This window comes from Tasmannia lanceolata, unplaced genomic scaffold (assembly GCF_043159265.1).
Source record: "Tasmannia lanceolata isolate RefF3 unplaced genomic scaffold, GAP_Taslan_0.1 ptg000013l, whole genome shotgun sequence".
Lineage (NCBI taxonomy): Eukaryota > Viridiplantae > Streptophyta > Magnoliopsida > Canellales > Winteraceae > Tasmannia > Tasmannia lanceolata.
The window spans coordinates 15,560,079-15,583,270 of record NW_027518690.1 but is presented as its reverse complement, the minus strand read 5'-3'; the positions used below and the strand labels follow the sequence as shown (position 1 = coordinate 15,583,270).

At 41.4% G+C, this 23,192-nt stretch overlaps 2 protein-coding genes across 2 annotated transcripts; one reads left to right on the top strand and one right to left on the bottom strand.

Moving 5' to 3' along the window:
• Nucleotides 1-4,614: 4,614 nt before the first annotated feature.
• LOC143891014 (uncharacterized) lies at nt 4,615-6,777 on the bottom strand. Its single transcript, XM_077395673.1, has one exon. The coding sequence runs from the start codon at nt 6,775-6,777 to the stop codon at nt 4,615-4,617; it is 2,163 nt and encodes a 720-aa protein (XP_077251788.1).
• A 13,362-nt stretch (nt 6,778-20,139) lies between these two features.
• On the top strand, nt 20,140-22,616 carry LOC143891013 (uncharacterized). Its single transcript, XM_077395672.1, has 4 exons — nt 20,140-20,427; nt 21,245-21,444; nt 22,054-22,283; nt 22,593-22,616. Exons 1-4 carry the CDS (start codon nt 20,336-20,338, stop codon nt 22,614-22,616), a joined length of 546 nt encoding a protein of 181 aa, XP_077251787.1. The 5' UTR covers nt 20,140-20,335.
• Nucleotides 22,617-23,192: the final 576 nt, after the last annotated feature.

Genomic DNA, 23,192 nt, shown 5'->3' with positions numbered 1-23,192 from the left:
TGCCCTATAGGACTTCAAGACAAGATCCCCTGGTTTCAAATCTCGGACACGAACCTTCTTATTGAACGCCCTTTCAATCCGCCTTTGATACCCCTGGATATGATACAGAGCTTGTAGCCTCTTCTCATCTATCATCTGCAGTTCCTGATGTCTGGCCTTCGCCCATTCAGATTCTGGCAAGCTTGCCTCTATCATCACTCTTAGAGATGGGATTCTCAGTTCAACAGGCAAAACTGCTTCCATTCCATATACTAAAGAATACGGAGTGACACCTGTAGAAGATCTGATCGACGTCCTGTAAGCCCACAAAGCATAAGGAAGCTTGTTTGACCAGTCTTTGTAAGTTTCTGTCATCTTGCCGATGATTACCTTGATGTTCTTGTTTGCTGCTTCGACGGCTCCATTCGTCTGTGGCCTATAAGGAGACGACTTGTGATGCTTTATTTTAAACTCTTCACACAAGTGCGCTACTTCCTTCTTGAAGTGAGAACCATTATCCGAGATTAACTCATGAGGTACCCCATATCTGCAAATAATGTTTGTACGGATAAACTTCGCAACAGATGTAGAAGTCAAAGAAGTATAGGAAGCAGCTTCAATCCACTTCGTAAAGTAGTCGATGGCAACCAAAATATATTCATGTCCGCTGGATGACTTCGGAAATACTTTCCCAATGATATCTATTCCCCATACTGAAAATGGCCACGGCGAAGTGAGAGAATGCAACTCTGAGGGAGGTACATGAATAAGATTTGCGTAAACTTGACATTTGTGGCACTTCTTTACAAAGGCAAAACAATCTGCTTCCATTGTAGGCCAATAGAATCCAAGTCTAAGGATCTTTCTAGATAACATATTTCCGTTCATATGAGGCCCACAAACACCTTCATGAGTCTGTTCAAGAAGCTCAACTGTTTTGTCTTCATCAACACACAAAAGCTGAATTCCATCAAAGGATCTGCGATATAGCTGATCACCACAAATAACAAAATTGGCAGCTAATTTCTGAAGGGTTCTTCGCCCTTCACCAGATATGAGATTCATGATGTCTGTATACCAGGGCTTTCCATCTGGACACCTGGCTGCTATTTCGATAACGTTCACATGCGCTGGCTCCCATTGCAATCGCACTGTAAGCGGCTGAACCTCCATTGTTGCTGAAATGTCTAACATAGAAGCCAGTGTAGCCAAAGCATCAGCAAAATGATTCTTTGTTCTGTACAAGTGAGTAAATGTAATACTCCTGAACTTCTGGACCAAAGAATCGAGATATGCATTATACGGGATCAATCTATCTTCCCGAGTCTTCCATTTTCCATTAGTCTGGCAAATGATCAAAATGGAATCTCCAAACACATCAATGTCTTGAATCTGCAAAGCTAAGACTGCCTCCAGTCCGGCAATACAAGCTTCATACTCGGCCATATTGTTGGTGCCCTCAAACTGCAACTTGATAGATATAGGAATATACTCCTTCTGAGGGGATACGAGTACTGCTCCTATTCCCTGACCCTGATTGTTGACTACACCATCAAAGTACATTGTCCATCTGGTATTTGGAGTATCTTCTTCAATATCCATAATCTCTTCATCAGGAAATTCAGCCTTCAGGAATGCGTTCTCTTCCACAGGGGAATCAGCTAAGTGTTCTGCGATGATCCGCCCTTTAACAGACTTTTGAGTGACATAAGTAATGTCGAACTCAGATAATAATAATAACCACCTTGCGGTTCTTCCAGTAAGAGCAGGCTTCTCAAACAAATACTTCAACGGATCCATCCGTGAAAGCAAAAGTACCTTGCTTGATAACAAATAATGTCTGAGCCTCTGAGTTGCCCAAACTAGTGCTAGACAGGTCTTCTCCAAGATTGTATACTTCACCTCGTATTCTAGCATCTTCTTGCTGATGTAGTATACATGCCTCTCCTTCTTAGACCCTGAATCTTGCTGAGCAAGCATACAACCCATCGCTGTATCCGTGATGGATAAATACAACAACAATGGTTGACCCAGGATGACAGGGGATAAAACAGGAGGTAAGGACAAACACTGCTTAATCTTTTCAAAAGCCACCTGGCATTCTTCGGTCCATTTCTTCGACGAATTCTTCTTCAGAAGCTTGAAAATAGGCTCACAGGTCATAGTCAGATGAGCTATAAACCGTCTCAGATACTGAACTTTTCCGAGAAAACCTCGGATCTGCTTTTCAGTCTTCGGCGGTTCCATCTCCTGAATTGCTTTGATTTTCTGAGGATCTACTTCAATTTCCCTTTCGCTCACCATGAATCCAAGTAGCTTTCCTGAAGTAACCCCGAATACACACTTGCTGGGGTTCAGACGAAGCTGATACTGTCTGATTCTTTCAAAGAATTTTCTTAAAGCGACAGTATGCTCCGGTCGAGTCTTTCCCTTGACGATCATATCATCTACATAGACTTCGACTTCTTTGTGGATCATATCATGAAGAAGAGCAGTAGCAGCTCTCTGATAAGTAGCACCTGCATTCTTCAACCCAAAAGGCATTACTCTGTAACAGTATGTTCCCCACTGAGTAATAAACGATGTCTTGATCATATCTTCCGGCGCCATCTTAATCTGATTGTATCCCGAAAACCCATCCATGAAAGATAACAGAGCATGACCAGCTGTATTGTCCACCAGAAGATCAATGTCCGGAAGCGGGAAATCGTCCTTCGGACTCGCCTTGTTGAGGTCCCTGAAGTCCACACACATCCTGACCTTTCCGTCCTTTTTGGGCACCGGCACTATATTCGCTAGCCATTCTGGATATTCAACAACTTGAATAAATTTTACTTCTAACAGCTTTTTAATTTTGTCATGAACTTTTAACTCCCATTCTGTTTTAAGTTTTCGGAGTTTTTGCTTCTTTGGCTTCGCGCCAGGGATTAAAGGCAACCGATGCTGGACAATGTCTTCGCTCAATCCCGGCATGTCATCATAAGACCAAGCAAAAACCTCCTTGAACTCCTTAAGTAAAGTGATTAATTCCTCACGCTCTTCGGGAGATAAAGTTTTGCCAATTAGTATTTCCCGAATTAAGGTTTCGTTACCAATATTTACGGTTTCAATTTCCTCTTCAAGCGGTCTTGCTCGGCGACTCTCCTCTTGTTGAATCATATGTTTGATTTCAAGGGGAGTTTCGTCGGCATCCTCGTCAGAGGAGGAATCTTGATTATCATTATTAATATTATCAGTTTTAAGAGCAGATTCAGTACTTGAAATGGAAACAGGAGAAACAGTAACAGGAATGTATGTAAAAGAGTCTTTCATTTCATTCATAGTATTGGTTACATCAAGAATGGAATAGCCCACAGCAGGCATTGTACTGGACTCTAACGATGTATTCACAGACTCAACAGACAACTCAACATTGAACTCAGCCAACTCTGGCATATGTGCAGTTGAAGAAATAAACTCATCATCTGAAGTACTCTTGGACCCGACCTTATTAGAAAGAGACTTCTCACCGACTCCGGAACCAGATCCAACTTCTACGGTACCTGCATCAAAAGAATCGTTAGAATAAACAAACTCAATATCAGACTGGGAAGTAGACGTATACTTAGAGACTACTGACTCTTTTGAGGAAACGGGACTATACTGAAAGACTACTCGAGGTAAAACCTGGGAGGTCCAGTTGGTCAAGGGTCCCTCGGCTGGGGTGATTAACTCTGCGGGGTTCAGAATGAATGCATCTCTGCCTATCACTGCCACCTCTGACGCTTCGGTCTCACTGCCAACCACTGCTGCCACTGGATATTCAATCTGAAACATGCCATTCAGACAGCCCGGTTCTAAAACAATGGCCCAATCGGTTTCCGATGCTTCCTCAGTAATCCGAGCACTCATTGGCGCTTCTGATAACTCTAGGTTAAAGAAAATTTCGAAACCCGGAAACCTCTGCCTTGTCACATCATCGGTCCAAGGCTCAGCAAACCCGCAAAATGGAAAATCTGCCCCCTCCTTTCTGAAAACGCCGTTCCTTATCAGACTGATTGGCCCCATAGGCAATTCTAGTCCCCGGCGGCGGCACTCGGCCCATTTCAGCATGTATCTTTTCATTTCCTTGACCTCCTGCTCGGTCGGCTCATATCCCAGGCCAAAGAGACCATTGAAAGTTCTGAACACAGGCCACTCAGTAGGGCCTTGATGATATTTGCCCAGCCCTGCGCCTGGAATATAACCTTGTTTACGGATCATCTTGACTACATTCGAGTTGGTGCTAGTCAAGAAGAAAACTTCTTCGCCCATGGCTTCTTCCATGGATATGACTGACACCTCCAGTGAAAAACCTGTCAAACTGACATCGGCTTCTTTCTCAACTACGAGCTCCTGCAAAATCTGTCCAATTTCTAAATCTGGGTCACCCTTCACAGTCACTACCCTGTTGTTATGAACAAACTTCAACTTTTGATGAAGGGTAGAAGGGATAACTCCGACCTTATGCAGCCAAGGTCGACCCAATAACAGCAAGAAAGAAGCTTTAATGTCCAATACTTGAAATTCGATGTCAAAGTCTTCTCCCCCAATCTGGATTTCAGTGGCCAGGGTTCCGATGACATCTCGTCGGGTGCCATCATATGCTAATATACCCTACTCTGAGGGAATAAAATCTCCAGGCCCAAAGCCCAAAGTCGCAGCAGTACTCAGTGGACAAATATTCAGAGCGGACCCATTGTCGACTAGTACTTCAGGTACCCTTTTCTTGTTGCAGATCACAGTAATTTTGAGTGACCGGGCGTGGTCGCTCGCTTCAGGAGGTAAATCATCGTCTGTGAAAGATATTACCTTGGAAGTCTTAGTCACAGCGACTAGACTTACTAACTCATCGGGAGTGATCTCAGTTAGCACCTGAGCAGCATTCAACTCCTTGAGTACAACCTTCCTGTGCTTGGACGAAGACATAAGTAGACCCCAAATAGAAACGTTTGCTTGGGTCTTCTTCAGCTGCTTCAACAAATTATCTTCTTCCTCATCTGCAATCGGCCTATTCTGCCCCTGATTCTCGGCCGCTCTTACTGCTTCTGCAGGATTTTCTGCTCTCAATTCTGCGGGCTTGAACACACGGCCGCCCCTGGTAATATGACGAAGCTCGTCACACTGATCTTCTAACAGAAGCAAATCATCTGCGTCCATTCTCAGAACATACGGAGTTTCAATTACCTCCTCTTCTTCAAAATCACCCATTCTTAGAATATAAGGCGCTTCCATTTCTGCCTCAACATCCTCACATCGAAGGACATATGGGGAGGACGTCTCTGCCAAACTGGTGCTCCCCCTCCAGAGGGCATAAGACCTTTCTCTTTCCATCTCCTCGATCTCTTCAGGATCAAACCTTAGAATATAAGGTTCATCAGGAGTGATTGCACAAATGAGAATGGACGGATCAAGAACCGGCTCATCGAAAAAAATGGCATTTGTCGCAGGAGGAGGAATTGTACGATGATTGGGAAGAGGATTCCGAGTTACATTGGGCCTTTCCACCTCAAGCTTTCCATTCTCTAACATAGTCTGGAGCGCATGCTTTAAGGCCAGACATCTTTCAGTGAGATGACCCGAATTCCTGTGGTATTCACAATACTGGTCTGCCCTCCAATATGGAGGCAACGGGTTAGGTACTGGCCTAATATCAGGTAGTCTGATTTTCTTATCCCTTATCAACTTTTTCAGAATCATAGGTAAAGGGTATGGGAGTGGATCAAAGTGCCTCTGAGGCTTCTGCCCTACTGGCGCTGGCGCTGGCCTTGCCACTTCTGTTACAGTCCTGGCTGCTGGGTGAACATGGTTTACGTGGTCAACTTCTTTCTGTACGACCACGGGTCTCTTTCCTTCCCTGACGTCTGATGGAAGTCTGGCCCTCAGTCCCTTAGCTATGGCATCCTCAGTCCTCGTCCCAGTCTTAATTAGATGGTCAAAATCGGTGTAATGCTGAGGGGACATGAAATGGAAATACTGCGGCGACAAACCCTTGATCACCAGCTTGATCTGATCTTCTTCTGATAGCCTCTCGCTTAGCTGGGCAGACTTTCGACGCCAACGACGGATGAAAAAGGTAAAAGTCTCTAGAGGACCTTGCTTTAACTGCTTGAGATCCCTCTTGGTAACCTCTATCCCTTCTTCCATAGAAAACTGCTCTACAAATTTGTTGGAGATGCTTTGCAAGGTCTTCACCTCTTCGGGTTTCCGACGCAGAAACCACTTCTTCGCCACTCCAGTAAGAGACATTGGAAAGACCCTGGCCATTTGCTCAGGAGATAGCCCACACTGCTGCGACATCTCAATAAACCACCTCATATGATTCCGGGGACACCCAGTCCCATCATATTTGTCATAATCGGGGGTTTTGAATTTAGGGGGCAAGGTGACTCCTTGAGACATTATCAGCTCGGATATATCGAACTGCTTTGGGCCCTGATGCTTCAAGCTCTCCATTTCTTTTGTCAGCTTCTCTAACTGATCAGCTACCTGCGTTTCCTTATTATACGGGGCCGTATCTGGAATGCAATATTCTTCAGCGTACTGCCCTTCTTCTAGGTCGACATCCACCAGTGAAATGGAAGGATGGTTCAAATTTGCCGGGCTCGGATTTGCCGGTATACCGGGAGGGGGTTGAACTGCAGGTGCTCTAGAAGTAGAGACCTTTTCATTAGACTGGGCTTTCATTTGGGCCATCTCTTCTTTCATAAAGGCCATATCCCGGGTAAGATTCACCATCATCTCTTGAATTTTAGTTAGCGCATCATTGGGTTCAGCCATTTGGACAGATTCTAGAGATTCAGATGATTCAGATAAAGATGATGCATATTGTTCAGGTAAGGTTAGCGGTTCAAATTGACGAATGAGCCTAGACGTGGTTGACTGTCTAGACCACGCAGGTTGACTTACACCTGAGGGAGCGATGCTTGCTCGATTTTAGAATCCTGAATTGGAAATTAACATACTAAATTAAAACAATAACCATTGAGATAGAGTATTCTGTACCAAATACGATAAGAGAAAATCACAAATGCTATTCCATTGATCAATAGTCAAAATGCAGTTACAATCAAAACATTAGTCTTTGTTAACAATTGGATGAAAGTAACCATTTACAATGAAATTTGAAGAAATTAAAATGACAATTTCATGAAAAGGAATCTTCAAAGCTCTCCGATTCGAGTTCTCCGGTTTGCAGGCTCCTCCAGTATTTCTCCCTTCCGAAGTTTAGATGCGAAAGCAGATCTCCTCTCCGCGATTTTGTCTCTCCAAGCAGCTACTATGGATGCAATGAGATCAGGAGTAAGGTTTTCACAGCTAGGTGGTGTGATAACCTTATGAGTACAAGAGTGTGCGGTAATCTGACGAGGGAAACACAAAGGTGCATAGAAAGATGATTTTTCTAAACCCATAAGATAAACAAATGAGTATGGGTGAGTGCTGGTGATAATTTGTGGACAGGATTGACTTACCCAATGAAATTGGTCTTCCCTTACATTCTGCAGCCAATGGTGCCATTCATTAAGCTGAGGTTGCTTGACCTTTGTCTTCCAAGAATGAAAACTCTTAAGAGTGTACTCAATGCTGTTTTGTGGCTGAAGGATAGTGAGTTTCTCACATAGCCACACATATAACAGCTTAGCACATCCGAAAAAATTATCCTGCACCTTTTTACTAGCAATAAGGTCTAAGCCATAAAAGGTTTCGGCTAGCATTGTAGGGACAGGATTTCTCTTCTCATTTATCTGATCTACTATCGTCAACAAAGTGAAAGGGGCGGCACTAGAGTCTCTGCGAAGGACAGGGCGTGCAAAGACAGCAAAGACTAAGGCATTACGTCGACACTCCTGAAAACGGGAGTCAGTAGGATCGACGTTTTTGGAAAACAACTCATGAGGGTCTGAAATTGCACATTTTTCTCTGTTAAGCAATGCAGAGTTTTCACAACCTTATTTTCGAATAATCTGCGAAAAAGATCATGAGGGAGTCTATGCTCGAAGGTCGGATCCAAAGTCCCTCAGGAGGAAGCTCTAGCAAAGCGCACCAATCTTCAAATACAGGACAAAGTTCAAAAGACCCAAATCGAAAGACATGGAAAACAGGGTCCCAAAATCCAGCAGCTGCTTGAAGAAACTTCCAATTTATACCGCGACTATTCAGATGGGTAAAAGAACTGATGAAACGCTCAGCCACACTCCTTTCTTCACATCTCAATGGAAAAGATTTAACAGTCTCAGCTATCCATTTGTCTAACAAATTATTCGCCATGATCAGACCTAAAATTCAGATAGGACAAAGATCAGGAGAGAATGGGGATAACCTTGCATAGACAAATGACCAGGGTAATCTGAAAATCAATTTCATTAAAAGGATGAACTCTGTGATAATGAATTTTTCATCAAAGATGAGAGGTAGCCAATAGATCAGAAAAATAAACCACGGCCACAAGATGACAGAAGTAGGTCATAAACCGGATCTAAATCTGGTGATGAATACCAACAATTGTACGATCAAGAAGATCAGAATGGTAGACCATGGCCATAAGGATAGTGAATGAGCTATCGGCCAGATCTCAAGGCGAAACATGTATACAGATAAACATATATCCTAATAAATAATAGATATACAAATTGAATCTATGACACAACAAAAGAATAGATATACAATCAGAGGGTAACGAATAAATTGTGACCACAAGAGCGACACGTACATGCCACTAACCTAGTGAGACTTAAAAAGATGTAAACACAACTGATCAAACCAGAAGTTCTCACTAAAAATGGGTTCTAAGCTAAATCAAGGCTATGTATGGGAATCGAGACAAGGAAAACTGACTACAAAGAATAGCCATTATGCTCAAAATGTGTTGCGAAAAATTCAACAGCATAACGGCTACACAAGAAAGTCAAGATAAGGTAAACTCATGGTTTAACTGACTCTAAAGAATAGCGGTCATACTCGAAATATTCTGGATAAAATCCGGCAGCATAACGACTAGACAAGAAGGTCGAAGTAAGGTAAACTCATGGTCTAACGAACTCTAAAGGATAGCGGTCATGCTCAAAATATTCTGCGAAAAATTCGGCAGCATGACAACGCTAGGAAGGATTCCCATAACTCAACTGAAGGTATATGAATAATGGTGGTAAAATCAATTCATAATTGGTAAACTAAATAGGTTACCAAAGAAAGGTAAGCAAATGAAGGACTGTCCAGAGGTGAGAACATATAACAGCGGATCAAATCCTATAACCAACAGATCAAATGACAGATCATGGCCAAGGTAATGGCGAGCAAAAGCCACAGACTAGATCTAGATCTGAATAAAGAATGGGTATAACCAATTGAAATGAATAAGGAACTCTAACTAAGAGGAGAACCCTAATATACATAATCAGTATATATAAATATATACACATACACACAAATCCTAACCAGGGGCACCAGCCCTAATTCTAATCTAGCGGAGTCAAGGAAGTCTCGACTCAAGACAGACTGATGAGTGAACTAGGACCGCTCTGTAGCCATGTAAAATGAGCTACCCTAGTCTACAAATGGGACAAAGCTCCTAACTCTAAGCTTCACATGTGTAAGCAACACATGTTCGACCCCTATACGAATGCAATATACTTATATAAACACGGGTAATTCCTAGTTGGGTTTCACTAGGGTCAATAAGTATATACATAATATATAAAACAAAGTAGGGCTCCGGACTCAATCTATCGGGTACTATGCGTATGAACCATACCTAATATGTATAACACAAGTACGCCCCATGTTATACATAGTATGCTTCATTGCTCCTCGGCTGCTGTAGACAAAAGTACGCCCAATGTCTACGGCTGCAGCACCGGCGCATAGCTTGGAAATAGATTCAACAGTACCATCAAGGTGTAATGATATCCCAGTCGGGCACGCATTGAATCTATCCCGTGGAGCCAATAATGAAAAACAAATAAAGAACAATGAAAATAATAAAAAAAATATGATAATGCATGATGTGTAGTGTGTGAATCCCTTGTTTTAATTACGCACCTATCTGGTGCCCCTGGATTCTAACGATAGAATTCCCATTTTAAATGATTTTAGCTCAAATTTCTCCAAAGTTAATAAAAATGGCATTTTTAAAGAGTTAGGCAATGTTTCAAGAACTCCCCAGCAGAGTCGCCAGCCTGTGGACCCCGATCCGAGGACAGCGAGGGAACGTGTCCCTAACATCCTCCTCTAGATCTCCACAACGTGAAGGAGAACTCTGCCAAGGAACTCTCGAAACGGATGCCACCCTCACAGCATAGCATGAGTGGCGATATAAAAAGAAAGATACATCCTGATCCGGAGCCAGGGCTCGAAACCAAGATATAACTAAAAATAACTCAGAGTTGCCATCCATGGACACGCCATGGAACCAAAACAAATGCTCTGTTTGCAATGGATAACCAGAGATACAAAAGGTCCGTGCCTGATGACGAATGGAGAAGGTCCGAAGAGCGCCCCCAATTCGCCCGAGTGCGAACACTTGGTCTCTTATGCCATTTATTATTAACCTCGAAGAGTTTCAAGCGAAAATCATATAAAATGGGAACACGCATCTCCGAGAAAACGTCTATCTAATCATGCATGTCTCGAAGATGAAAATAAACACACACAAAAGAACCGAAATAAATGCCACATAATGATAACTAGGTTATGAGTGACATGCCTAACAGGTGTCTAAGTTCTGGTGGACGAACACATGCATGCTACAACTAAAGGTATAGATCTGCACAAGAAAGTAAGAAAACATAACAAAACACACAATAACAAAACAACAAATCCTAAGACTCTAAACGATTTAGCCCGAGTCCTCGGATGGCCTGGTATTCATCCAAAGAAGCATACGTATCCCCGCCTCCACGAGAATCAAGGTAACGTAGTTATTAAAGCTTCTTGTACGATTATTTAAATTCCATTGAATTGTGGATTTTAGGACACCCTATATGCCCTAACTAAATGCAGGTTAGCCCTAAAGCTAATGCGGGTGGTTCCTACAACCTATGTGTAACTAGGCTGTGCGTCCTAAGGAAAACAATGGGATCACTAATGCATCTTAGACTTAGTCATCAATCGGTGATGTGAATCGCCAACTGACCGGACGGAGGCGCTCCTATAACTCTAGGATAAACCCCTAACTCTAAAGCAATCACAAACAAGCACACAACAAATCAAATACAAAAACCTAACTCTAAAACTCTCTATCTAGGACAAAGTCCTAACTCTAGAGGAAGATTTTTCGAAAAACAGGTTTATGAAATATTTTTGTACATTTTTAAAGAGTTTGAATGGTTTATTTACAAAGTTTGGCTGAACTTGAGATAAGAATCTCAAGCTGCACTACGTACCTCGTGGAAGAGGATCAAGCCAACGTAGTTCGAAACGAACTCTCAAACTACGCTTCTAAAAGAAACACTCACACTTCAGATTTTTTAAGGTTTTTTATATTTTCAAATGTTTTTGATATTTTTAAAGTTTTCAAATATTTTTGAGTTTTAAATTTCTAATGTTTTTGCTGTTTTAAAGCTTTTCCAATGCTCATGACCTTTAAATGTTTTCAATCTTAAAGGGAACACGCAAGAACAACCACAAACTAGGGCAAAGCCCTAAATCCAAAAGGGGAAACCCCGAACAAGCAACTAACGCCTCAAAGAGACGAACCACAACAAGAAAGATAGCGTCCCAAGAAGAGAGAAAACGATCCAAGAACCCAAGCAAGCGAAGCTCTAATAAGACTGAGTTAGCCTATAATCAAAGCGAAGTAATCAACAACTCTAAAGGAGAAACTCCGAACTAACAACACTAAAGGGGGGAACAAATGAGTCAGAGACTCTCTAATAACACTACCGAGTCAAAGACTCACTCTAAAAGAGGAGACCACTCTAACATGAGGCTAGGTAAGCCTCCTAAAGGGGAAACTCTCTACATGAGACAAGGCTTGTCTCCGAGACACAAATGACGTAAAAAGGAATAAGAGACCCTGTGCATATTTGGCAAAGGTAAAACACCCAGCCGGGCCGGACAGCTGCCTAGCCCTAGGGTGCAACAAATGTGCAACCCAATACCCATAAGGGTAGGGGTATGCTGCCAAGCCGAGTAGGATGTTCTCCCAAAACCAAACGACGCACAAAGAGGAGGTTTAGCAAGAGAATGAGACTGGGCAAGCCTCCTATATACAAAGGAGGGGTATGCTACTCGGACTGAGCAAGTCCCCTAAGGATGGGCTTGGGCTAGCGCCTTCATCGCCCTCGCAATGAGAGGGGATTCTAGTATCTAAAGAAATTTAACAGAAATCTATAAGACTGTGTTAGTCTATCAAAGAGAGAAGAAAATGCTACCAGATAATCGCAAACCCATTCTATTCTTATAAAAATAAAACAAGTGCTAAGGAAAGAAGAATTTTCAATAAAAAAATACACAATCTATAACAATCATAAAATGATAAACAACATTAATTAGTCCAGACCAGCCGCTGGATAGCCTAATAAAGTAAAAGAAAACAATATCAAACACTTCTATGCCCAACCACAAACACCACCCCAATATGGGAATGAAATCAGATGATGCTAAAGTAATCATCTGATATCATAATACACATGATAATATTTCTAATCCCGCCTTGAAATCAGACAGTATTCATGTCGATAATATCGAATAGAGTAGTCATCTGATCTCCTTCTTTCCTAAAACAATTTATTTAAATAAAATTTAAACAAATATGATAAGCTTCAAAATAATCTCACCTGAACAATCCATTCATTATTGTCTTCAGAATCTAACTCAATGCTTAAGATAAGAAGAGTATTAGAAATATCAAAAGATTATGATAATTCCAATCAGTAAAAATTTCAGTGCATACAGGGGACATCAACTTGTGCAGATCCAAGTGCGAAGCGGTGAGCCACAAAACACAAAGACGGGCTCCAAGTAACCTTATCATTGCCCAGAGAAGGGTTCTTTTTTTTAAAAAAAATGGTTAAAAGAAATCCAAAAGGTTGGGTAGGCCTACTAAACAAAAGAGGGGAGCGCTACTTGGATTGAGCGAGTCCCCTAAAGATGGGCTTGGTCTATCGCCTTCATCGCCCGCACATCCTCTTTCTTAGCATAAATAGAATGTGCCGGGAATAATAGGCTCAAACATCGAGCTCTATGATTCGAACATCCTCTGGGCTATCCACCTTTGTGAAAGGGGCAAGCCACACGAAACAAGCTAACACAGTGCACTCAATAAAACACGTCTATGTTACGATTGTGTTGGCATTCTTTAAACATAGAAAATCAAATAACCTACAGACCATGGGTTAACAAGATTTGTATTACGGATGAGATCAAAATATCTATCATTTTAACTATCTTGCTATTTTGTTGAACAGGCCTGAAGATCTTTGAAAAGAAATTATGAGCACATACAACACTCAGGATAAATAATTTGTTACTCTAAGCATGCAATTTCCAGAAAACAATTCAAGTGATAATTACAATTCATTATGCTTTTTATGAAGGGAAACAACATTTCATAGCATAATTATTTTGACCGAAATATAAAAATTCTTACCAGAATGAAAGAAATTCACTAGCTAATCAATTTTAGCCAAAAGAGATAACAGGATCTAAGATGTTACCTGAAATGTCAGCCGAGAAAAATGAAAATTAGACTCTGAAATAATTGAAGTTGGTGAAATTGCCAAAGATAAGACAATGAACAGATTCAGAATCTGTTATAGCAAATTTTCCGCTAAAGTTCCTCGGAGAAGATGGGATATGGGTTGGGGTAATGGGATTTGGAAATGGGTTTGGTATATGTGGGTTTTGATGGCTGTTGGGAAGAGAAATGGCAGTAGGAGAAGAAAATGGTGGAGGAGGTAGTGGAGAAAATGAAGTGGGGTTGAAGAAGGTTTGAAGAATATGGGTTTAGGTGATGGGGTTTGATCGGTTTTAATGGGGTTACCAGATTCCGGTGGGTTATTGCCGGATTCCGGTGGTATGGATTTTAGTGGGTTGTGAAGAAGAAGAGGACGGTGGAAATGGGTTTCAGATGGGAATGGGTTTTGGATAAAACAGAGGATGGGTGCAAGATGGTGGTAGAAGAAGGAGAAAATGGCGAGGATGGGGTGGCTGTGAGGTACCTTAGCCGGATTCCGGCAATCCGGCCTGAGAAGATGGTGGTGCCGGTGAAGGAGGTGGCTCGGCCGTTGTGGATGGAAGAAGAAGAAGAAAAAGATAATGGTGGTGGCTCCTCTCCTCTCCCTCTCTGTTTTTCTCTGCCTCCCTCTCTGCTTTTTCAGAAAATGGGTTTCAAGGTGGAGGTAGGTTGCAGATGGTTTAAGGAATGTGTTAATGGTGGAGGTGGCTGGCCGGAGTTGGGAGAGGTTGAAGAAATGAGATGGGTTTTGATCGGATTTAATGGGGGGTACCGGATTTCGGCGGGATGGGTTGGTGGAGAAGAAGGGTTTTGATGTGAAAATGAGGTTGCTGCTATGGGGAGGAGAATGGGGTTAAATCTGGGTGGGGTTGAAGATGGTAGATCCGGTCGGATTTGGGGATTTTTCACCGGAGAAGATGGTGGTGGGTGTGGGTTTGGTCGGTTGATGGTGGTAAGAAGGGGGTTGGGCAAAATGGGTTTTGGGGATGAAAAAAGCAAAAGAGGAAGAAGAAGAAGGAGGTGGTGGGGTATGGGGTTCGCCGGAGAAGAGGGAGTTGCCGGAGAAGATGGGAAGAAGGAAAAACACAAAAAAAACGGCCGAGGTTCTTCTCTGCCAAATTTTTTTTTCTTTTTTTACGAAAATGGGTTTTGCTTTTAAATACAAGGGAAAAGATATATTCGAACCCCCCTTTTCCTCCGAGACATTCCCTCTAATGTATTTTTCATACCCTTCAACCAGCAGGGGGGGGGGTGGCCTGGGTGAGAAAAATAGAAATGATATTACTCAGAGCCTTGCTGTTTCATGGGCAGCCCCCATCTATGTATTTTGGTTTTCTTCTATACAGGGCTAGTGGTCCAGGTAGGAAACAGGGGGGGATAAATCTTTGCAAAATATCTTCTTTGAAAAAATGATCTCAACCGTTAAAATCACCTTTTCATTCAATGGTGAGGATCTAAGGGTTTGTAACCACCTAGGAAGCTTTCAAGGAAGCTTCCTAAGATGCTCTCATAACTAATCCTAACCATTAAAAACCTTAAGCTAGATTAGGGTCTAATGATTACTTGAAAAAGAAGAAAAGAATCTTTCTTATTTACAGAAATGCCTAGCTTCTGGATAATGCACTCATCAACTAAGTTGTACACTAATCTGCGCACCCACATATCCTCCTGGACAGCCCGCAAAGGCTAATTTGAACTGCTTTTTCAGATTCCAACACAACTCTGCTCTGGCTAAATCACCACCCTTCTGAACTTGCCCCACGACACTGTCTTAGCTCGTTTGCTAGGCAAACGGGCTCGGATCGCGACAAAATTTTACAGGGACTTTGGTGGGACCCTAAGCTAACCTAGGGCACAATTTGGGACCTTAGAACACTTGTTTATTAGGACAATTATTTAAAACAAAACATGAAAGGGTTCGGTCAAAATGGGGTGTCTACAGGTCTCTGCCCTTCTTTTAGTATTAAACAAGGGCGTTGATCCCCCCCCCCCCGCGTAAGGCTGGCTAACGTTTTCCCACCATTTGACTGGTCTCTCTCTCTCTCTCTCTCTCTCTCTCTCTCTCTCTCTCTCTCTCCACCCACACACAACAGGAACAGTTAGTGGGCCCAACAGAAACCGTTGGTGGAATGGTGGGCCCATCTTTGAACAACTTAGGCCCTGCCCATACCACACCATAGGATAATCCAAACCGTCCATTTGATGGGCCCTAAACGTAAATAGGTTGCGTCCCAAAATATTTTTCCATAGGCGGATCCTAGCCCTCCGATCTAAATAGAAACTACATTTTATGCAACATCTATAGATTGTAGGGTTGTGATCATCCTACGGAAATGATTTTTGGGGCACAACCGATTTCCATTGTGGCCCATCAAATGGACGGCTCGGATCATCCTATGGTCTGGACGGTACACTTCATTTTCAAAAATATGGGTGGGGCCTAAATTGGTACGAACCACACCATAGGATGGATCCAAACCATGGACGGCTTGGATCATCCTATGTTGTGGACGGTACGCTTCAATTTGAACAATATCGGTGGGGCCTACGATTGGGCTTTAATGTTAGTGTCGATCAACTCCATAGGATTATCCAAAACATGGACGGCTTGGATCATCCTATGTTGTGGACGGGCCTTAATGTTACTGTACGGCCACAGTATGATCCAAACCATTCATTTGATGGGCCAACCCTTTTGGGGCACAACCCATTTACGTTCTGGCCCATCAAATGGACGGCTCGGATCATCCTATGGTCTGGACGGTACACTTCATTTTCAAAAATATGTGTGGGGCTTAAATTGGGCCTTAATGTTACTGTACGAATCACACCATAGGATGATCCAAACCATGGACGGCTTGGATCATCCTATGTTGTGGACATCTTCAATTTGAAAAAATATCGATGGGGTCTAGGATTGGGCCTTAATGTTACTGTACGACCAACTCCTTAAGATTATCCAAACCATGGACGGCTTGGATCGTCCTATGTTGTGGACGGGCCTTAATATTACTTTACGACCAACTCCATAGAATGATCCAAACCATTCATTTGATGGGCCACAATGTAAATAGGTTGTGCCCCAAAAATCATTTCCATAGGATGATCACAACCCTACAATCTATAGAGGTTGCAGAAGATGTAGTTTCTATTTAGATCGGAGGGCAAGGATCAGCCTATGGAAATGATATTTTGGGACGCAACCTATTTACGTTTATGGCCCATCAAATGGACGGTTTGGATTATCCTATGGTGTGGTATGGGCGGGGCCTACGTTGATCAAAGATGGGCCCACCATTCCACCAACTGTTTCTGTTGGGCCCACCAACTGTTCCTGTTGTGTGTGGAGAGAGAGAGAGAGAGAGAGAGAGAGAGAGAGACCGGTCAAATGGTGGGAAAGTGACATATAAGTTGAATCCTAAAGCCACACAAGACTATCGATTGGAGAGAGAGAGAGAGAGAGAGAGAGAGAGAGACCGAGACCGGTCAAATGGTGGGAAAGTGACATATAAGTTAAATCCCAAAGCCACACAAGACTATCGATTGAATCTGAAGTTTTACAAATGGATGTAAATACGAATTTAGAGAAGTGGTTGGTTGCATCAGGGATGGTCCCTGGCTAGAGGCATTCTCAGCGGCATTTGTGGAGATGCCCGTTCTATGTTTTCCATCAATGTCGATCGTAGACTTATTTCAGAGCTTGAATTATATGCAATCATTCAAGGAGTCCATTTGCTTGACAAAGCCGCCATCCCAAAGCTATGGATTGAATCAGATTCCCTCCAGGCAGCAGTGAATATAATTAGAAAAGAATGGCCTTGCCCTTGGAAACAAATTCCAGCATTAGAGAACCTTCTCATCGTTCTCAATAGTTTGGAATCTTGGAAAATTTCTCACATTTGGAGAGAGGGTAACAGAGCTGCTGATTACCTCTCAAAAAGTAATTGTTTATGTAAAGGGAACCCGGTCCCTCTTAATCTCATTCCTCTTGATCTTTCTCTAATTCTCTTGGAGGATTTTTCGGGAAAATCATATCTTCGGTTGTAATCTCCTTTTTCTTTAATATAATCTGGTTGGGGTCTGCCTAATCCCAAATTACTTATCAAAAAAGAAAAAGAAAGAAGGGATGGTCCCTGGTTTTTGAGTTCATGGGTAACAGGAATTTAGAGAAGTGGCATCCAAAAGCCACACGAGACTATCGATTGAATCTGAACTTTTACCCAGGAAAAGAAATGGACTAGTTTTCTAGCCGAAAAATTTAACAGTTGAATGATTATGGATGGGTCCTTGATCCGACCATTGATCTCATAGGATATCATGATCGGCACCGTTCAATTTTGTTCCATTTGAATCTAGGCAATTAATAAATTTTTCCCATCCCATCCATTTTCAAGATGCTAAGATCGAATAAATTGAATGGTCCCGATCACGATGACTGGGCCCGCCGGCCCGACATCTCTAGTCTGTGAGATATCAGATTCGAACTCACACAAAGTTGCCCTGCATAAATTCCATGGCAGAAAATGCTAAACTGTTGCCACTTTAGTTTGTGGGTTCCCAACTTTCTAGCTGGAAATGCTCTTGCAAAATTCTACTGTTAGAAAGCAGGAGTTCTTGTGTTGTCCGGGCCTTTGATATTTCATCCAGCTAGGTTACGATTGGAAAATGTCAACCCAATTTAAATTCGGGTTGGGTTAGGGTTGAGGCCTCAGGTAATCAATCCGATTGGACATGTGCCCTTAAGTTTATTGTTGTTTCAAAATCTTCGAATTCTGGTTTTCTTTTTAGTGTGTTTTCTTGTTTTTGCCCCTGGCAAACCCGAACCCGTTCCAATCCTACTCAACCCGATTTGGAAAATTGGGTTATAAGGGTTGGGTTAGGGCTGAGAGATTCAAAAGCGGGTTAGATTAGGGTTGACACTCCTCGACCCAAGGTTTGGGTTGGGTTAGGTTATAGGAATGACATGTCCCATCCTCCTTCTGGGCTAGCTTTGGCCTCAACCCCGCCCAACCCGGCCCTAGATGCTCCCCTCTGAGCTTCAAGAATACGGTTATTTGAAAAGGGCAATGATGTCGGCAGTCCCTTCTTTTAGGGGCTGTTTGGATACGCGGATTTTAGAATCCGGGATTTCTTGAAAATTGTAGCTAAGAGATAAGAGAAGAAGTGGACGAGCCCGTCGTTTGTGACTTGTTTTTTACCTCCCGCCCTTCTTTCAAACAGCAAGAGAGCTGGTGGTCGTCCCATGTTTCCAGGTTTTAGAAACCGCTGGATGCGGGAGAGATTTCTAAAACCTGGTTTTCTCATTTAAAATGCAAGAAACGCTGCCACGACAGCATACCAGCAGCTTGATCATGACCCTCTTTTACACTCTTTCAAACTAAAAACCTGGATTCTAAAATCTGTGTATCCAAATGGCCCCTTAATGTTTAATGGTGACACCTTTTTAACGACTAATTAAAACGTTGTTAAATTTCTCAAAACATTCTCAAAATGGGTGTAAAATATCATTTCCAATGCACCTTTATGAATGCACTAAGGGACCTGCTAGTAAAACCCATTGCCCCAAAAAGGGAGTGATAAATCGACTTTCGTATATCTTAAATCGACTCCCCATGTGTCTATCTCTCTCCTTTTTCACTCTCTAACCCAGAGGAGAGAGAAAGACACATAGGGAGTCGATTTATCTCTGCCTTAAAAAAAAATAGCTCAATAAAGTGGAGATTATATATATATTTTTTGAGAAAACGGTTTCTATACGATTTCTACACACTAGTGTAGATAAGTCATCTACACACTAGCTTAAAATACAGTGGGGGCCCACATTGTTTAGGTGATCCAAAGCATTCATTTTATGGGCCCTCACATAGATAGGGTGTGCCCAAAAAATCAGCTTCATAGGATCATCCTGACCCTTCAAACCGTGGAGGCAAAAAATGGATAGATTTGTTAAGGTTTATACACATCCATTTTACCTCCACAAATCGTAGGGTTGGGATGATCCTATGGAGCTGATTTTTTGTGGACACCCTATCTATGTGAGGGCTAATCAAATGAATGGTTTGGATCATCCGGTCAGTACGTACTTTTTGAAAAATAATGGGACTATAAGGGCCTACACGGTATAAAAGGACTAAAATCTCCAATAAAGTGAGGAGTGCAACTATCAAAACAAAGGTAGTGCGTATCAATTCACTTTAACAAAACAAAACAAAGTTGCAAACGAAGACTGTTTTTTGCAAATAAAGAAAAGAAGACTTCTTTTGCAAAAACTAGCTATTAAAAAATATTCTACCTACTTCGCTCGCACACAGGTCACAGGCACAACATATAAAAACAAACGGTGCCACGTGGTTTCCCCCCAAAAAGCTTGGTAATTTGGTAGATTTACAAAACTTAATGGGCAACTTGGTAACTTACGCGCAAACAGTTTCAGTTCATAAATGAGATCGCCCATCTCTGTGGGACCCGCTGATAAAATCCATGCCCCCTTTCATACTCTGAACAAAAAGTTCTCGTTTTACTCGTGTTCAATCTTCATTTTTCTCTTCTTTCTTATCTGTGTTCTTACTGTCTTGTTGATTTTGTGTTCTGGGTTTCTTTTCTTTTTTGATTTTGTTGATTGTTTCTTAAAATTCTTAGCTGGGTCTTTGATCTTTTCTGAGTATGGAAACCAGTGGGAAGAGGGTTCTGCTGACTTCTAATGGCGATGATCTTTCGCGGAATATCGCTTTCCATTTAGCAAAATGTGGTTGCAGGTTTGTTACTTCTTTTTTTTCTTTCAAATTTTTGTTGTGTTTTTCAGCTTGTAATTCACTGTTCCATTGAGTTGTAATTGTTTTTTTTTTTTTTTTTTTTTTTTTTTTTGTAATTCTTTTCTTCTTAGGCCCTCTTTGGATTCTAAGAATTTTATGGAAAAGTTTGGAAATGAAAAATATATATAAAAGTCCCTACTTTCTTACACACTAAAAATTGGTCATAACTCATAAGTGGCACATGATGTGGCCCCTCTTTTTTTCTTTATTCTTTAGGTTGGCCATTACATGTGGATTTCTTTTTTAATTTCAAGGAGGTTTGAACTTAGGACCTTGGAGAAAGGCGTTATTTATCTTTTATACTTTAACACTCCCCCGCACGTGTGGCTCACTTGGTAAACACGTGCAACATGTGGTCCCTGGGCTGACCATCGCATGTGTATTTTTGCTATCCGGGAGGTTTGAACTCTAAGACCTTTGGTATTCATGGGATATTTGGTTTTAATAGGAATCTTAGAGGTCATGATGTTGATTGGTTTATTAACCTACTTCCATTCTTCTAGGTTTCACTGGTTTTTTTTTTTTTTTTTTTTTTTCATTTAGCAAAATTATTTATATGTTTTTTTCGTTCTTATATGCCTCTTTTGTTCTGGGATTTGGTTCTATGACTTTTGTTTGTTGTTTGGAGTGGTCTAATAATTAGATTTTTTTTTATCTATGTCTTATCAGTAAATTACTTCTTTGTGGGGCTGAATGTTTTTGTTTTTGTTCTTTCATGGTGGTTTTCTCGGGTTTTAAATGTTTTATTTTTTATGGCTAGGTTGGTCTTGATGGGAGATGAAATCTGCCTTCGGAGTGTTGCGGGGGAGATAATGGATTCTTTGAAAGGAATCAATCCAATTGAAGTGATAGGATTGAATATGGAAGGAGTGGAGGAGGTGGTCTTTGATGAGGCCGTGGATAAGGCGTGGATACGACTGGGAGCATTGGATGCTTTGGTTAATTGCTACACCTATGAAGGTAAATCGAATAATTCAGTTATATGTAGTAATATGCGAGTCGTTATGTTTGTACGTGTTAGTAAATTGCATCAATTTTTTACTCTTTTATATGCTCTGCACTTTGATTGCTCGGTCATTTTAGGCGAAAATATCCTGCTCTGAAATAAAAATAGAGTGGCTAATATTTGGCGTTTGAGTCAACTATATTTTTCTGCTATAGTAAATTACTTATGTCTGAAAGGAAATAATCCTGATCTAAAAAGTAAAGGATGAACTGTTAATTTTTGTCTATCCTGATAGCATTCTGGGCATTGTTTGGACCTTGGATGCAAGCATGTTTCCATGGTAAATGCTTACATTTTAGAGGAAAACACCCGTAGATCATTATAAAATTGCAAAACCAGTATAATTGTGTTAAAACTTAAAACTCTGAGTGGACGGATCTATTTGAATGTTCCCTTCAGGTTGTGCAAGAGTGATTCATTAGTATTCGCTGAATTTTAATGCTAAAAATTCTTGCTACTAGTATTGTGAAGATGTCAAAGGTTCAAAGTATCCTATCATTCCTTGTAAAAATGGGACTTTCTTAGCTTGATTGACCTTATTTGCTTGTGATGATTTGGAACAGGGAAGTTGCAAGATCCTCTATGTATGGCGGAAGACGAGTTAAAAAAGATTGTGAATATTAATTTTATGGCAGCATTGTTTCTTTTAAAGGCTGTGGGTAAAAGAATGAGAGATTTCAAATCCGGAGGATCCATCATATTTCTGACCTCCATCATTGGTGCAGAAAGAGGACTCTACCCTGGAGCTGCTGCATATGGTTCTTGTTTGGCTGGAATACAGCAGTTAGTTAGGGTATGTGGATTTTCCCCTTCTTATTTCAGGTTGCTCCTTTTACCAATGGTACAAATGCATGTGATAACCTGTGCATGATCTGAATATAGAAGTTTTATATTTAAAATATATTCTGTAAGATTTGATAGATAGTTTGGCTGTGCTAAGTTTACTGTTCATAATGTATCATTAAGTATGTTAAATTCTCCTTGATATAAAATGCAAAAGAATGGGCCAAACCAAATGGTATTGGGCATGAGATTTTACAGACTAATTATTCGCAATCATCCAAAGTATGTGGTTTTCAGAATATTAACTGTGATTTTGCAGAAATTAGTATATGACTTTCTGTGAGTCTTTTTTCATTGTGAATCAAGGATTTGGTAGCATGTCTTTTCTTGGTGGAAGTATTAAATACCAAAGTGATCTTTGGTGTATATAAGACCATTCATGGCTTTGCATCTGACAAACATTATGTTTGGTAACTGTTGTTTCTGTTATGGTATGTGGCTTTATGATTTGTCTATGAGGGAGCTACGAAGCCACATTTATAGTTGCCTTTCTGTCTCTTCTTGCGACACAAATTGACCAGAGACTAGCATTCATCTAGCATGAGTGCTACTGGATTATGTGAGGTTCCCTGGGAGATAACTGATTAGATACTTTGGTCAGATGTGCCTCGATTAATGTCGAATTAAAATCTGAGCTTCCTTACTGGTGACAAAAAATTGGCATCTATTGTTTGGGAGATTTGGCCAATTTTTATGCAATATCTATGATTATATATGGTGTATGGATCACATAAATGATTTATTCTTGCATAGTTGTACAATTGGGTTCAAACCTGTTGCATGGAGGGTCACTAATCCCCTTAGAGAGAACACGCTCACCTGATGGTTTCCACCAAAATGTTGCTCCACTTCTTAAAAG